This window comes from Pteropus vampyrus, unplaced genomic scaffold (genome assembly GCF_000151845.1).
Source record: "Pteropus vampyrus isolate Shadow unplaced genomic scaffold, Pvam_2.0 Scaffold5, whole genome shotgun sequence".
NCBI lineage: Eukaryota > Metazoa > Chordata > Mammalia > Chiroptera > Pteropodidae > Pteropus > Pteropus vampyrus.
This window is the reverse complement of record NW_011888786.1, coordinates 726,845-744,229: the sequence shown is the minus strand read 5'-3', so window position 1 is coordinate 744,229 and position 17,385 is coordinate 726,845. Positions and strand designations below refer to the sequence as shown.

The following is a 17,385-nucleotide window of genomic DNA, read 5'->3' as shown; positions in this document are numbered from 1 at the left end:
ATGCCTCCAATGGCAGGAAAAACATCAATCCAGATGATTATTTGATGGTTTTACATGTATTGAGAGAAGCTTTTGAGTTCTATTAATACATTTTGGGATGAATTAGTGACAACTACTTTAAGACAACTAGGCAGACAAAGCAAAAGAGACAATGATTAATTCCAGAAAAAACAGTTACATGAAAAAGAACACATGGCAGTATAAAATGTACATGGTTCATCTATGGATATTATTTGCATTATCGTGGTAATATACTCTCTAATTTAAACAAAAGTTGTCCCATAATCATTTTGAGAAGTCAGAGCAGGGCAAGTGTTGGGAGATGGGTAAGTCAACAGAAAATACCTAAGATGCAGAATTATAAAGCATAAGTATATTGTTTACAATGACATTAGGTCCTAAGAAAGATGCTTCATGGTGAATAAACAGGCTTTTAATAAACACATATGTGCTCTAAGTAAATAAATGTGATTTTAATAAAATTCATTGCCATTTCTACCTGATGTGTTTGTTTTTTAAAAAAGAAAAACTGCAGTCTGTTGTAACTCAAATCATTTATACATTCAGTGATACTTGGAAGAAATAACTATGTTCTCAAATTTTATAATACTGTTGCTAATTAAGACAACTACCTAAGAAGAAATAAACAAAAGTTAAAAACCTCTATCTATGATACCATATTTTAAGTAAGTTTCTAAAACAAGAACTTTTATAACCATATTTTCATAATTTCCTTTTCAATCTACAGATATTCTCACTGATGACAAAAGTTAAACTCTTATAACCTGTACTTTCCTTAAGATGAACTAAATTCTGAGAAGTTAGAGGGTAAAATATTAAGGTATTAGGTTTATCGCAACAATGATCATCTCTTAAAGTCAGAATGTATTTAATAAAATGTATATGGCTTCTATAAAAATATAATTTATCCCAAAGTTAATAATGATTTTTTTTCTTATCAAAGGCCAGCAGCAGTCTACAGGAAAAAGGAAAAAAAAAAAAAATCAATGAAGTAAAGGGGAAATAACATGTAAATTCTACTTGCTTGTTTTAAAAATGAAAGGAATCATTTTATTTAAAAACTGAAAGCATATACAGCAATCCCTCAATTATCTGTTTTTGAAGACATTCTAATGTACATGATTTTCATCTATTTTTGTTTTTAGCACTTGTGAAAATCTTGACTCCAGGAAACATAACTGGCTGAAAAGGAAAATTCGTCCTGAGAACTGCACCCCATCTGCCAGTAATGCAGCGCAGTGTAGGGGAGTGCCGTGACTGCTTCCATACGTGTATTACCGGTATTAGTTTATTTTGCACTTTGCTATATTTTAATAAATGCCATCAACATGTTTTCAATTCTTCATGGATCGCTTTGACCTTGTTCTCCTGTACCAGAGTCTCTCCAAAACCTGCAGTGCACAGTCTAAGAGCGGAGCCCTGACACCTGCACGTTCAACACGCTGTCAGAGTCTGCGGACCTCTGTCCAGCTCAAAAGTTCTTACGGTGTATATGTGAGTTCTCACACCAGAGACTTTCAAAACCTTACACAAGCTCTTCTGTGACGACTTTGTACTTCAATTTTATTTGAAGCCCGGGTGAGGAGGAGCAGAAGGAAAGGGAAAGTTAAAAGAAAGAGGCAAGGCTTTGTTTGGCATTGCCACAACCGCTCGGCACCTCACAGAAGCAATCCTTACTTTCTCAGGGGTTATTTTCCTTAGAATAAGCAGAGATTCTTACTTCAGGGGCCTTAGAAAATAAAAGTTTAGCAGCCAGGTAATAATTGAAGCTAGATATACAAAAACACATAGTTAACAGAAAGTTTAAAGGCATCCACTTCCTCACATTTGTCGGCATAAAATCATGCTCTAAATCCTTTTTCCTGAATTCCCTTTAATTGCTCAGAGAACACTGGTAACAGCATTGTGACTTGCTGAGACAGATCCTCCCAAGAACTGTTATATAAACCGCATTTCTTCCTACAGTGTTCAAATCACCTTTTATAAGCTGAAATTAAATTTTTTTGTTTGCCCTTATACTTTGGGGAGGGGTAAGCAATTTTTGGTAAAAATGCTTACACAGTAAGACCTTTTTGAAAATTGCTGAGGGCAGGGAGAGGAGAGCTTAACAATAATCACTGTTTTGTTCTATTGTTTGAAGCAGAATGAATCGACCCACGCATACATAAAAAGATCACAAATTATTTAACACAGGTATGCAAATACAAAACTGCACAATCACAAAACTGTACCTGGCAAAGCAGGATTTACTTTAACTATGAAAAGAATCCACATTTTTTTTTTTCTCTCTTAAAAAGAAAACATTTGCCAAGAATCAAGACAGTCACCAGAAAATGGGATGTTAATGGTGAGAAACTACAGCAGAATAAACAAGACAGACTGGTCAGTGCCACTCATACTAAGGAAAGCACAAAATAGTGTGTCAGTGTTCATGATCGAGAGCAAAGGACAGCACACATTCCACAGGGCTGGCTGAGCAGTGTTACACCCCACCAGCATCAGGCCGCCCAGAAAGCTCTGTCTGGACGAGTCAGCCTTCTGCTCCTGCAGCGTGACAAGCGCTTCCATACGGCCTGGCTCCTTTGTCTAGCTGATACTTTCCTCCCAATATGTTTTCATCTTTGTGCTGCTTAAGGTTTCAGGTCTCAGCTTTCTTTATTCCACGTCTAAATTAGGTACCTGTTTCTCTCCACGTACTACCTTCCTAAGAATCTCTCTCCATACTATGTAAATCTATCTATCTATCTATATAGATATATGTCTATATGTATCTATATATACGTAGATATATATATTACATTATATAAGGTGTCTCTTTTCTAGATAGGTTATACATTCCACAAGAACACAGGCCGTGTCTGTTTCTTTCACACGATGCATATGGCCAGGGTCTAAGGACGCTGCTGGGCACACAGGTGGAAATAAAGTGCATTCGGAGTTCGTTCTCTGGCTGTGTTGCCATCACTTTTGTAGAGCCCCAACAAGACTAGACCCTTCCCACTTGCTATGCTAAACCCTAAAACCTTAACATTAAATAACAGAGGTTCCCTACTGACCTGTAAAAACCACTGGGGAGGAGGCAAATAGAAACGAGCTGTAGTAAAGTATTCTGGGCTTAAGCAGGGATTGGAGGGTCCTTTTGTTGGTACTATCAGTTTTCACCCAGGCCAGCAACCCGCCACTGACTTTCTTTGGATTTCACAGATCTGCTTGATTGCTATTCTTTCTACTGACGCTAACTCTTACCTTGAGTAGTTTCTCCTTCTCTTTAGAAGTAGAACTGAATGCAAATTTAGTTTCTGCCTTCCATCTCCATGGAAGCCAGCTTCCATGATGGGCTCCGCTGATCCTTGCCTCCTAGTAATCACATCTCTTGAGCAGCAGACCCTTCCCCAACTGAGCACAGCTGACCTACGTAGCCAGGACAATGTCATGAAATGATGGTGTAAGACTTCTGAAGCTAAGTCGCAGAAGACACCAGGGCATGTGCCTCAAGCTTATCATTTGCTCTGGGGGGATCCAGCAACTACACTGCGAGGACACTCCAATAGCCCTGTGTAGAGGTCCATGTGGTGGTGAACTGAGCTCTCCTGCCAACGGTTTGCACTAACTTGCTAACTTGCCAGCCACATGAATGCACCATCTTGGAAAAGAATCCTCTAGCCTGTCAAGGCTTCCAACGACTGCAGCCTCAGCCGGCATCCTCATCAGATCCTCAGCCAAGAACCAACCAGCTCAAGTGCTCCTTAATTCTCACCCACAGAAATTGTGTGAGATAATAAATGTTTGTTGTTGCTTTAAGCTGCTAAATTTAGGCGTGATATGTTATGCAGCAATAGGTAGCTAATATAATCCTCACTCAAGTTCACAAAGAAAATTTTCTAGAAACTTTCACCATTAATATATAAGGAAACGAGAAAGTCATTTAAAAATTTTACCCTACAATTCTTTTCTTCTTTTCCATTAGATTCCATGAGGAAGACAAAGCAAATACCTGGTTATTTGAAAACACCTTAAAAGGATAAAATAAGATTCATTCTATTTTTTGGGAAAAAGAAAGAATTTCCTTGTATTAAATAGAAGACAAGCTTTTCTGAAAGGGATGAACAGAGGAAAAGAAGAGATGGGATAGAGGAGTGAAGGGCTGCCCTTAAGATCAGGAAAGGAAAAAAGGGAAAACAAAGCAAATTCATGAATGAGTTTCTTCCATTTGTTACAACCTTGCTTTAGCAGATTTGAGTGCCCCGTACCCACCCACCCAAAGAAAACACGGAATGATTAGAGTATGAGAGGAAGATATACAGTATGATACCAGAGGCGGGGGAGTTTGTGCTGGTAAAGAAAGCAAGAAAAATACTGTAAGTGGCCACACTTAAGTATCAAGACCATTTTAAACAGGTGCATGATGGCAATTTGCAGAAGTACCAGTCTTACTTGTTTATTCTATGCAGAGATTTCTCAATGCTTTTTCTTTTCTTTTCTTTCTTTTTATTCTCTGCCATAATAAATGTAGAACATAAAATACTCCAATTAGAAACACAGCTGTGTCACCGTGATTGCTAAAGGTGGCGGTGAGCAAGTTCTCCCCCTTCCCAGGGCCAGAGATAATTTTTCTAACAAAAGAATTTTGCATTCACTTAAGATTTTATTATTAGATTCCTCTTAGCCTTATGCTGCTTCCACCTTCTTTTTCAAAGTCTTCTTTCTAGGTTTCCCGCCACTTTTATTACAACGCGGGCTGGAGAAAAAGAGATGCTGAGATAATTTACAGTGCAGCAGAGAATGTTCTCTCTGAGCTTCTTCAGAAGGCTTTTATGTTTTTAAAGAAGACTGGGTAAGACAATAACGGAAACCTTCCCATCCTCCACTGGCAACAGTTAATGTTGACTTTATCTCGTATTAGAATTTCTAAGAGTTTTCTTTCTACTAAGTCAAGAGAATAGAAAAGTTCTTCATAATCACAAGCTACTGAATTCTTTCCTTAAACAGCAGAGCCAAGACAAATGTCACTGGAACTGTCAGCATAACAGTGAGAAAGAATAAGGCCCCAATACTAAACAAATACTCAAAAAAACTAGGCCAAGTTTTGGTTAAAAGCAAAAAATCCCTGCCCTCCACCCCCCAAAAAACCAAAGTATAACTGTATTTATTAGTTTGTAAGAATTACCATTGCCACATGTTGTCAACAATAACTAATGATTCCTTGACCTTCTCGAGCTCCTTAGAAATAAAGAAATTAGAAAAACAAGAAACTTCTTTCCAAGCAAAATCCAGAATCGAAACAAAAATGTTTAGATTATCTGATTGGTGTTGCCAAGTCAGCCCTGGGCCACCATCCTGCTGCCAACACTGAAGTTCTGAAGTTTTTAGGCTAAAGTTTGTAAGAGAATTGTTACTTGGCTTAATGGAATTAAAACTGTAGAAAGAGTACAAAGTAACTCATGCTTATGATTCAATGAGACATTCTAAGCCAAACCAACCAGTTAAGCTGTTCTTGAATTCCTGATTCTTAGAAACTGTGTGAGGTCATAAATGCTGATTGTTGTTTTAAGCTGCTAAATTTTGGGATAATTTATTATGCGACGATAGATGATAACATATTTCTCGTCACTCAAGCTCATGAAGTTTGCTAGATTTTCACCATTCATGTAAAAGGCAATGAGACATATTATATAAAGAAATGTAAAATAATTACTAACAAATGAAAGAAAGCAAGTATGCTAAAAGAAATGTCTTCAAATATAGTTAACAGTAAGGTTGACACTGTAAGATCAGTGGGGCTGATTCTTTTTCCTAATTTGCCCCAAACTTTTATGAAGACGAAGAAACTCCTGTAAAATATCCCCCTTCAAAACGCTCTGCTAGAAAGCAGAAGAAAAATGAGAGTTAACCTAGGACAGCTCTAGGTTGGAATCACTGCGAATTGCGAATGAAAATATTTTAAGGAATTTTTGAAAATTACCTTTGTATTTGGTAGAATTCTAGAAAAGTGACTATACTATACCCTTTTAGATCCATTTTTAGATCCATTCTTTATCCTCTGGTGAACTTCAGAGTATCTCTAAACAGTGGCTTTTTCTTTAAACACAAGCCCAGAGAGATGGGTTTACATTTCTGTGTAGATCTACATAAATCTAAACAAGCTACAAAGGAAAAAGTATGACATTTCACCAAGACAAAGATTCTTATTAACAAACTTATAATAGAATTTTATAGGTGAGATAGGTGCTACTTAGCGCTCATATTTGTATAAAAATGGTAAGATAGGCAGACAAATTGGTGGATGATATAAGATTTAAAAAAAAAAGTCACCTACCCTTAAGAGGATCATGCTCTGCTCTCATAATATCAATAAGGGAATTTTCCAAAGAGTGCATATTCAAACTGTCATACATTCTACTTCGATCCTAGAAGAGAAGAAAAACAAGACTCAATATAATCTATGCAAAATTTTTCAAAAGATGATGATAAGTATACTATCTTAACCTTCTTACGTAAAATAGGACATCTGATTAACACATTATTCATTAGTTTGCATCCCAAGACAATGCCAATAACTAAGGATCTCATAAACTACAATCTTTCTAGTATTAAAGGACAATATATTTAATACATTTATCTCCAAAATAACATATCACAAGTAATCTTATTTCAATGGTAGTACTAATACATTAGAGTAAAATAATTTTGTTATTCTCAACGTATAAAGATTTCTGAAATGTAATATACACGGAAAGCATTTTTAGTTGTTATTTAATTTCTAAACTTTTCTCATATGTCTAGGAAGACTGGCACTTAAAAAGGAAATATTTTTGAAGAAAGGACTTAATTCCGTAATTGCACCATACTTTAAACATCTATTAAACATTGTATGTTATTTGACTTAAAATTTCACAATAATGAATATATAAACATATTACATAGTAAAAATAAAAAATACGAAGGACTAACACCTAGAATATTTATATTCAAATCTTGCTCTCCAAAGCCCTCACATATTGGTCTCTGCACTTCTAAACTTTCCCTTCACTTCACCTCTCTGCAAAAAAAAGGTAACTGGGGGAGCAAAAGCATCCTCATTTCACAAAGTTTCCTACCTTGTCAAGTCTCAGAACAAAGTCTTGTTTGCTGAATGTGAAATCCCTCAACAACTTGCTTATTAGATTTTCCAATGTTCATAAATTTATACTGTACTCTGCTCGACACACAATCAAACCGTACTTGAGTATATATGGGGAACCACCACAGCAAGCTCTGGCCCATGTCCCCCAAATCACCAGCAGTGCTAATCCCCACCTATTTCAATGTCTATGTGTGTGTGTGTTTGTACACGTATATACATATGTGGGGGAGGCAGGTAGGACATTTTTAACTCTCAGAAAATGATTAACAGAGGAAAAGGAAAGAGAAGAATCAGAAAAGTTGGGGGTGGGGGAGGGAAGTCTCCACAGAAATCACAATCTGGCACCTAACTTGGATCTATGAGCCTCAAGAAGGACCATGAAATCTCTGAGGTTATATGCAACATTCTGTTTGTGAATATACACATCATTTTTTTTTTTCTGATGAGAGGCTTACAGGTTTCATCAGTTTTCCAAAAGGGTCTACAATCCAGAGAAGATTCAGAACCAGTCTTTTAGAAAGTTGAAGAAAAACATAAGAGCTTTCCTGATAATATGTTAATTATTTACTCTACTTTGATGTTTACATTAGAGTTGTGAGCTTCTTAAAGGTAGGGGCCAGAATCATAACATAGACTAAATGAGTTGCTGTCAAGGCGTTTAAATGTAAAAAGTAATGTTGAATGATGGAAAGAATGTTAGACCAGAGGCTCTTATTCCATCTTTATCACCAATTAGTTACATTCTGACTTATTTTTACTTAAAGACTCCTGAAGTAGAACACACCCAACAGTAACAGGGGTTCACTAAAGTGACCTTAACTGGTGAGGGAGGCTCAGAGAACCCTGAGCTATAACAGTGGTTCTCAAACGTTAAGTATGCTTTAGACTCATCTGGAAGGCTTGTTAAATACAGATTACTGGGATCTGTTAATAAAATCTGATTCAACAGGTTGGGAGTGGCCTCTGAGAATCTGTTTTTCCAATGAGTTCACAGGTGATACTGCGGCTGCTGGTCCAGAGACCATACTTTGCACTGGGCTTCTTGATCTTAAGTTATTAAATCTCTTTACGCTCTGTTTTGTCTTCTAGAAAACAAAATAACCATGTTGAACTAGATGATGCCTAAAATCCACTTTAAAAATACTAGAAATAACAGAAAAGCAAAAGATTCAAAGTACTATATAATGAAATAAAAATGATGAATAGAGAAGAGCATGACCCTTGGATAAAAATGACATAAAATTTTGGTAATCTATGCAAATATTTCCATCTTCTGTGATTCCACAATACTTTGTTCATAACTATTTTAAAAAATATTTCCTGCCTCTCCCATTAAACTTCTAAGTTAATTAGGGTATGCTGTATCATATAGTTTCTAAGATAAAGTATATTATACTTTATGTTCTATTTACCTTAAATTCTTGCAAAGAAAATATGTTATAGTTCAGAAGGTATGCTGTATCATATAGTTTCTAAGATAAAGTATATTATACTTTATGTTCTATTTACCTTAAATTCTTGCAAAGAAAATATGTTATAGTTCAGAGCTATTTTCTCAGGCTGATGGTTTTTGAACAGAAGCAGACTATACCCAATCTTCATTCAACCTATGAAGTTAATTAATGGTGACTATTAATACCACCCAAATGATATCTCCATACCACTGTTCCTTGTTGTTGTTGCTGCCACCCTTAATTTCCATTCTAAGGAGTGTGATCTTGATTTAGAGCAGAGTAAAGTTAACGAAGTAATTCTGTATACACTGTCTGTCACTGGGCATGGGCAGTATTTAAGATGTGAAGGGAAAATACATAAGCAAGCTATTCAATGAATATCAATGACCACTTTACAATCAACTCGGACAAATGTTATTCAAAAAAGCTATATGTATTAATAGCTTTAGCTTTAATGCCCTTATCCAACTGAAATAGTATGATTCCCACTTATAAGTACCCTCATTATCCTTTGCATACAAGTCTTTCATCATGAAACAAACTCTGACTTTAGCAAAGAATTTAGCAAACCTATTTAAAATTTATTAGCTTGGTTACACTTTAAGCATCAGCTGTATCCCACATGACTTTTAAAGCACGGAACACAATATAGCCTTGAGCAGGCAAAGAGCTCATGACATCTCAAAATTGCTTTCTGCATTTAATGAAACCTATAGGTTCATGTTCAAAAATACATATAATTTCATTAAGTGTGGGGATCAAAATAGAACTTCTGAAAAAAATCAGAAACAAATATGATTATAAAACACTCATGCATTCTTCTAAAATAGGAGTGTTAGAAAAATTTGTGTTCACGCAAACTGCCACTGGTTTAAAACTAAATTGGAATCCTGAAACCACTTTAACTATAAACACACCTGTACTGATTAGCATATATAGAAAATCAGAGCAACATAACTTACTTTTATTACTATACGGCTATTTGAAAACATCCAAGACATTTCACATAAATACTAATCTCTATCAGGAAAAGTTTACTCCAATCTACGTTAAATATGAAAACTATCTGGCAAAGAATCAACTAAATGGGCTTTTGGAAAGTGAGTTTACAGAATCCTACAACAATAAACAGGCAAAAATTAGAACATATTGATGGAAAAACTATAATATCTTATATTCTAATATTTTATTGTTTTCATAAACCCTGATATTTGCTACAAAAACTTATAGAAGAGACAATAAATGCCTAGCAAGATCGAAAAACACAAAGTAATCCTAATCTTAGAATGGCCTGAGAAAAAATTATAAACACTGAAAGGTAACTAAGGACATCAACAATATTAAAATTAGTACAACAAAAGGAATTCGAACTTAATGAAAGAAAACTTTTTTACGAGATGTCATAATTTTGCTTTGATATATTCAAAAGCCCACTCTTTTGGAAAACAGGTGGTCAAGTAGAACCTTTTCCTCCTGACAATGAGGTACTCTCCCAAATACTCCAAAAAAGTATTCTCTCAAAGGAGATGGATTATAGAAAAAGCCTACATCCACATATTTAAAGATATACCAGATGCTTGAGCATGTATTCTTCTGCCTAAATCGAAAGATCAGCTTTTGTTGTACTTTTGTGTTTAGTTCTCCAATTTAAAATGACAAAGCTGTGTTAATATTGTCCTCAATTTTAAGTAAATATTGATTATATCTCCCTGATTACACACTGCTATTGCACTGTATCGAGTTAGAAGCATATGCTGTGCTACTCTGCCTTACCCACAATGCAGCACTCAATCTCATACTCTAGCTGTTCCACACAGATACCCCTTTATTTCATCCCACTGGATTTTACATTCTCAAGCGTAAAGAACAGTATTCTTCCACCTCCATATATCCCAAGGGTAATTAAAACACTACTACATACATAATAAACATTTATTTCTTAATCTTTATCATATGATCCTCCAACAAAGTACTATAACAGTGATTCTAAAAAAAAAAAAAAGGTTTCGTTTTGTTTTTTTTTTAATTTTTTTAAAGGCCCCAAATGGCCAAAGTTATTCTAGTACCCACAGGGGTTAAAGAAAATGGAAAGGCAAGTAGAAAATACTTGGTGTAAGAATGAATCAAGTATAATTAAAGAACTGAACACAGGATAGGAAATATAAAAAGACAGAGTCTGTTATCTAACCATGTATAAGAGCCCAGTCTCTCTAATTTTCAGTAGGTGTTAAGAGTCTGATGCTACCGATGTCCCTGAAGCTCATCTAGTTTAAGAACTACAAACTGAGGAATCCTTTATTAAATGAAAAATTGGACTTGGTCTGCTACTATATGCCATTTTTTGTAAAGCAAATAAAGACTACAAATGATACATTTTTCTGAGAGAGATGCCAATGTAATCATTTATCTCATTATCATAATACTCTAGATAGTAAAGATTATTGGAAAATATCTTCAATTAATTCAAGGTAGTTTATGTGACGTGCTCAAGAGCTGCAGAGAGAACTTCCATAAGAACAAAAATCTAGAGTTGGATACATTGATAATCACCCAGCTAGAAGACAGGCCAACACACATCTCACAGGCTTCACAGACTACATGATAGTTTTAAGGCATGGCACTGTTTTCTTAGAGAGGACAACTTGAAAGAAATAACCTCAGCTACTAATATATTTACTCTTCGATTTAAAATTTTCAAGTGGTAATGAATAAATATACCATAACCTTAATATCTAATTCAAAATTCAATTTTACGGTAATTTAGAATTCACACTTTTGCATATGATTTCTTGCAAAGGTTAACTAGCTAATACCATTTTAAAGTAAAGTAATTCATAGCCTTAAAGATATTAAGAGATATCTAATATTCATCTTAAAGTCAGAAATGTGTATAACAATCTAAATCTGTTTTTAAAGTTTCAAATTTGAACTTTCTCCATGACAAAAATGTATTATTTAAAATAAAACATGCCAACCTGAAAAATTTTACATACACTTGATATAAAACTAACCTATAAAACCATTCCCCCCATCTCCAATTAGTGAATTCAATTATAGGTAAAGCCTGAAGTATCCAGGTACAAGAATTAAGACTTCAGTTCTAGAATTTGGTATTTTTTAGGCTTAATCAATTTGAGAATAAAATAAATCAAAAGTTAAATGTTTTAAAATAAAGTGTTAACTAAAATTTGTTAGTATTATAAAGTTGTATATATGATAAAAAAGGATTAGAGATGAAAATAATCTCCCCAGATATTTAAGTACTTAAGTATTTGCTATAATTTTAACTTTGCCAAATAGTGAGGAACTACACAACAGTTTAAGATACCATTTGCAGTATGTAGCTGCGGCTGTATTTTTAAGAACCTTAACTTCAAATACCTCAACCTTTTATGGTAGAAACAGAACAAATTTTGTATAAGTAGCCTAGGGCATGTAAAGACGACAATGACATTGTGTTTAGGGCCAGTTGGGAGGTCATATACCATACCTCCACTGCTTTGGATCAATGCCCGCCCTTTCCTCCTAATAAACCAAGACCCTTGGATTCTAAAAATAAGAGGTGAGGACAGGGAGTAGCAGGGGGCAGGGAGCAGGGAAAAGAAGAAATGGCCAAAACAGATCAGAAAAAGTGTAAAAGCTGGCCCAAAAGGCCTTGTGTGACCTAGTTCAGGGTCCTCCTTTTATAGACAAGGAAACTATGACCCAAACAGATGGATGCCCATAAACTGCATCATAAAGACTGAGAGAAAGAGAAAGATGAATCAGGTTTCAGACCTCCTTTCCCTCTAGTTTAGCTGACTTTCCACTATCTTCAACTTCATCACATCACAGCCCTTGCTCAAGAGTCCATAGGGAATTACACTATCTCAGCAATTTACAAAACAAACAAACAAATAATAAAAACCTCTTAATCATAAAAATCCTTCCTCTAAAATTAATTTCAAACCCTAGGTTACAAAATAGATAAAAGCAGAGTGGCTTAGCGAAGCGTGAGCGGAAGCGTTAGCGGCCCTTGACCTGGGGCAGCCCCAAGGCCACCTCCGCAGAGCCCAGTCATCACCTCTGTACTCTCTAGCATTCCATCAACTGATGCCATCTCAATAACCTAGTTTTTCAACATGTGCCACCCCTCCACCCATGAACTCTTTACATGGCTGCTAATCTGTCTTCTCTACAGATACAGATCCCTCTCATATGTGTATCCTATTATGTTTGAATGTTTTTCTCTCTTCTTCTCTAAAAACACATCCTTTGCCACCTTCAAAATAATTATCATAATTTTCCTCTTCTAACATACCATTTCCTAGACATTTATAAATTCGATTTGAACAACATAAAAATGCTACCATAAAAATGACACTAATATGGCCTAACTGAACCAGAGTGGAAAGGAGAGTAGAAATGGATGGTTAGCTAGCTAACTTAGATTAACAAGATGATAAATCACAAATTAAATGAGATAATTACTTATTTCTAAGTGGAGATCCTGGCAGGACTACTTTGGAAAATAGGTATGACTTGTGTAAAGCAAGCACTGATGGTTAAGTTACCGCTAACTCTCCAGATTAGAATGCTTTTACAAATGTATTAACTTATTTATACAGTCCTTACTTGTAAAATCATCTCATGCTGATAAATTAACTAAGGAAGAGCCCTAAGCTAAGGATAACATAGCTCCATTCAGGAGATTTCCACAACGTCGACTCTGTGCTCGTTCAAATTTGGGTGCTGAACAAAAGGACTCTCACATGTAAAGGCTGAAGTTTCTATTTGTCCTATAATAATTCTCATCACCTGGTACTCAGTATGCATTCATATTTAGTCTGCAGGAAGAGAGATAGCATTTTGTAACCACAAAGGACTTGAAGTAATTTGATTAAGACTGACTCTCAGCTTTTTGACTCAGGGTTTTTCCATAGGAAACCGATTATTTGGAAGAAGACAGTACATAAAAGCAGTAACAAAATTTAGAACAAACAAATATTGTACCATAAAGATTTTTATAAAGGTGAAAAAACTGAACTAAGATAGGAATTTTCAGAAATAAATCTCAAGATCAACACAGCAGATTTCATGACGAAAATTCACTAAAAAATTCTGTAAAACATTAATGGAATAGAAAGTTGGAAGTAAACAAATGATTTTGTATCTAATTGTAAATAATTCTGAAAGGAAAATCTGTTCAGTTTGACTGATGTTTAAAGCCAGGTGCTCTTGGGGATATAATTCCTTTTTCCAAAAACAAACTCATTATGTTTTGGAAATATAAAATGATTATAAGTTACTTTATATTTGAAAATGAAGCATTTTATATTAAATAGGTTAAGTCAACCGACCCTTTGAAAAAAGACTGCTTTCGCACTCTCTGACATATGCTTAAATGAGTATCATCAGAAAGTAAATAATAAATCCTTCTCATAATATAAGTACTAAACTCCTAGCCAAAATCCTGAAAAATATACACTGTGCAGCCTACCTGGTCTATTCTGGATGTTCCGGCTGCAGTGCACCAACTATCTTGGAGTGAATCTGAGCCCCAAGCTGGCAACTGCAAACTAGATCTCACCTTCAATAGCATAGAAGTTTTCATCAGAAATAAGCAGTTCTATTCCCCATACCCACCCACAAAAAAAAAAAAAAAAAGAAAGAAAAGAAAAGAAAAACAAAGTTCTTTCTATCTTCATCTTTATTCTGTCATCTAAAGGTTTTAGGGGGAAAAAAAAAATCTTACTTTAAATAGCCAAAGGGAATTTCATTAACCTGAGATACCAACAAAATATTAAAAAGCCTGAAAAAATGTCAATTGTCATTACTATTGGGCCACATTTAGAAAAAAGTTAGTCAATGAGCCAGTGAAGACAAATTTTAATTTGATTTGAAAAGCCCTAATATTATCATGCTATAATCACAGTGGTAAAATGTGTATTCTAATATATACAGCTGATTATAGTCAAATCTATGCACAATTATGAACATTTTAGTTTAGATATTAATTATAGAAGAAACTCATTCTGGTGGCCCATTAAAGATTAATAAGTTAAGGCATTCTTAAGGAATTGCCAATTAAAAGCTTCAATAAATATTTAAGAAATACAGGTTTCTCTACATTTTATGAAGCTTATTTTCTATTCTTAGAGAATTTTCTATAGTGTCAATTTTCTCTGTATAGATATTTTATCCTTTGATAATGAACTTATAGGTTTAAAAACTAAAACTTCTTTTTAATCCATTAATTTTATCTTACTATTGCTCCTCGTACCACCACCACCACCACCCAATTTCCCATTGTGAAAGATTAACATTAGAAATAAGGCCATTGACAAACCATTCTTACCTGTAAGGGTAAGAGTGTGTTACTATTGTTGTCTGTTCTGAACACATTATCTTCAATCCAAGATTTTGGAGTCAGTGATGGAGTTGAGCGAGTAAATTTCGGTGGTGCTATGACATTACCAGAAAACGGTTTCTTCAATGGAGATATTTGATTCATAGTTCCTGGAATTCCCATGTTTCCAGTTCTACGATGATCTCTGCCATGCATTGCTCCCCACGACATACTTCCAGTGCCCCAGCCACTGTTCTGATGGTTGCTCCAAGGAGATTGTTTCAGAAGAGGCTGGAGAAAATATATCTATTTAAATTATAGGCATTTAAAGAGTTTACAATTCAAACTCAAATTTTAGACCTGAGCTAAGAATTTATATGATCTTTAAAAAATAAAATATGTACAGGCAACAGAATATCCTTAACTAGTTTACAAAAAGTAATAGGCTTGAGATCTTGCTATTAAAACATATTAATTTAATACGAGGTGAGTATGAATCAAGCAGTTTTCTCATGACAAGTATTAAAATAGAAGCATGCAGTTATTTTTTTTCCCTTCAGAGAGAAATGCATACATAATAAACATTAGAAAAAAATAAATACTTTAAAAGTAAAATTAACTTTGAAGATCCTTAAAGATATAACCTACATTGTGATCTTAAAGCAATCACATTCTCCTAGACACAGATAAAAATAGTCTTTATTAAATCTAAATGTTTTTACGTTTCCAAAACAAGTTATAGAACTGCAAAAGTGAATGATAACTGGTGTTATTCTGTTGCACAAATTAAAAATGCCTTTTGGGATAGGGACAATATAAGAAATATAGTGTCTTTTTCTGCATTGTTTACTGAACACTTAAGATATTTTATTCCAATTTTAGTGCAGTTTCTTTTAAAGTGTTTTGTTTTTATTTCACTTAATTATCCAAGAACTGTTAAGCAATTATCTAATGTTACCCATAGGTGGATCCACTGAGATATACAAAGTAAACAACTGTATGCTTTGATTATTCTAGTAAAGATCTTAATATTACAAATCTGCATTAATTTCACTCATTTTCAAAAGCAAATTATATTCTACACTAAGACCTATGCTCCTCCCTCTAAAAGTTATATGTCATCCAATAATGGAAAATCCACCAAAAGCCTATAATCGTAGGTTTTTAAAATGTATTAATTGTTAGTAATTATATTAGTAATTGTTAAACTTTAATAATTTTGTGTTAACATGTAGCCAAAAGTAGTATGGACCATGCAGTTACAATTAAGTCAATAAATATAGCACCCTTAAAATTAGAGCTGCTTCTTACGAGGCAATTAAAAAACCAAAACTGATGTAATACTTATTTAAAAAAATTTTTTAAATGCTAATGTAATCATGAATACATACTGCCATTTCAACTTCCACACAGTTCAAAAGCTAGCTAAGAGATCATGGACAAATCGTTCCACTCTTGAGGGCCTTATTTTCCTCACTGATACAATGTTCAAAGTTCTCTTCCAGTGATCTAAAATACCATGTGACAGCTGTGTGACCTCTTACACTCCACTGAGCGACTCATCTTTTGACAAAAAGCAGCTTATAGTTAAATATGGATCATGATACATGGTCTTCTGATGGTTCTACAACACGTTTTTAGGAATTCAAAAATACCTGTAGATAATTTTATGCGGCAAGTTTTCAGTTTAAAAAAAAAAACGAAGACCCCGACGACAAAAAAAAAAAAAACAAAAAAACAAAACACATAGTTGCTGAAGATGATGCAAATCATGAAAAAGTGGAATATTATTTCAAAATTCCACATTTTCAGTCCTCACAGGCCACATTCTCCTTTCTCGGAGAGAAACAAGTGATTCAACAAAAACTGTTAACTGTTATTCTGGTTAATTTAAGTAAACTGTTAACTGTTACTTTGGTTAATTTAGATAGTTATTCACCCTTCAAAAAAGTTAATCGTTGGAAACTTTAACTGGTCAATGGAAAAAGTTATATGGGTAAAAATAAGTGCTGGTTAAGACCCAAATTTACTTCTCAATCCTTGATCACGTAAATGGCCTTAAACAGAACGATCACTATAATAAATGCTACCAGATCCAACAAGAACAAGAAAATACTTTTTAAATGTAAAGTAACCAACCGAGCGATCGCTCAGACAGCGCACTGAGGGGACAACAAACCGATCTTGAACCCGAAAGGACCCGGATGAGTGAAACCGTGCGCGGCGGTGTTTCACCCCCCCGCCCCCCAGAAACGCGGGATCGGGGGGCGACTGGCGCTCGCCTCGCCGCAAGGCAACGCGCCAACCCCGCACTCGACTCGACTTCTCGTTCGAAACCCGCAAAATACACGCCCACCTCGCGCGGCACAGACACGGAAAGCATCGCGGAGGACCTCGGTGTCAGCGAGCGAGCGCCGGCCGCCGGCTCCTCCTCGGCGAGCGCTGACAGCCGGGGGACG

The 17,385-nt window shown here is 35.0% G+C and overlaps 1 protein-coding gene across 4 annotated transcripts in view; it reads right to left on the bottom strand.

Moving 5' to 3' along the window:
- Positions 1-15,552, bottom strand: part of LOC105295943 (cytoplasmic polyadenylation element-binding protein 2) — a 54,687-nt gene extending 39,135 nt beyond the window's left edge. Inside the window, exons 1-3 of one of the 4 annotated variants that reach the window (XM_023533986.1) lie at positions 14,936-15,552; positions 14,078-14,167; positions 6,338-6,428 (exon numbers count right to left, since the gene is read on the bottom strand). In XM_023533986.1, the coding sequence (XP_023389754.1) occupies positions 6,338-6,428; positions 14,078-14,167; positions 14,936-15,157 (403 nt within the window). In that variant the 5' untranslated portion in view covers positions 15,158-15,552. The remainder of the gene's footprint in view (positions 1-6,337; positions 6,429-14,077; positions 14,168-14,935) is intronic. The other 3 variants (XM_023533996.1, XM_023534001.1, XM_023534006.1) reach the window with 3 other exon arrangements.
- Between the last annotated feature and the right edge of the window lie 1,833 nt (positions 15,553-17,385).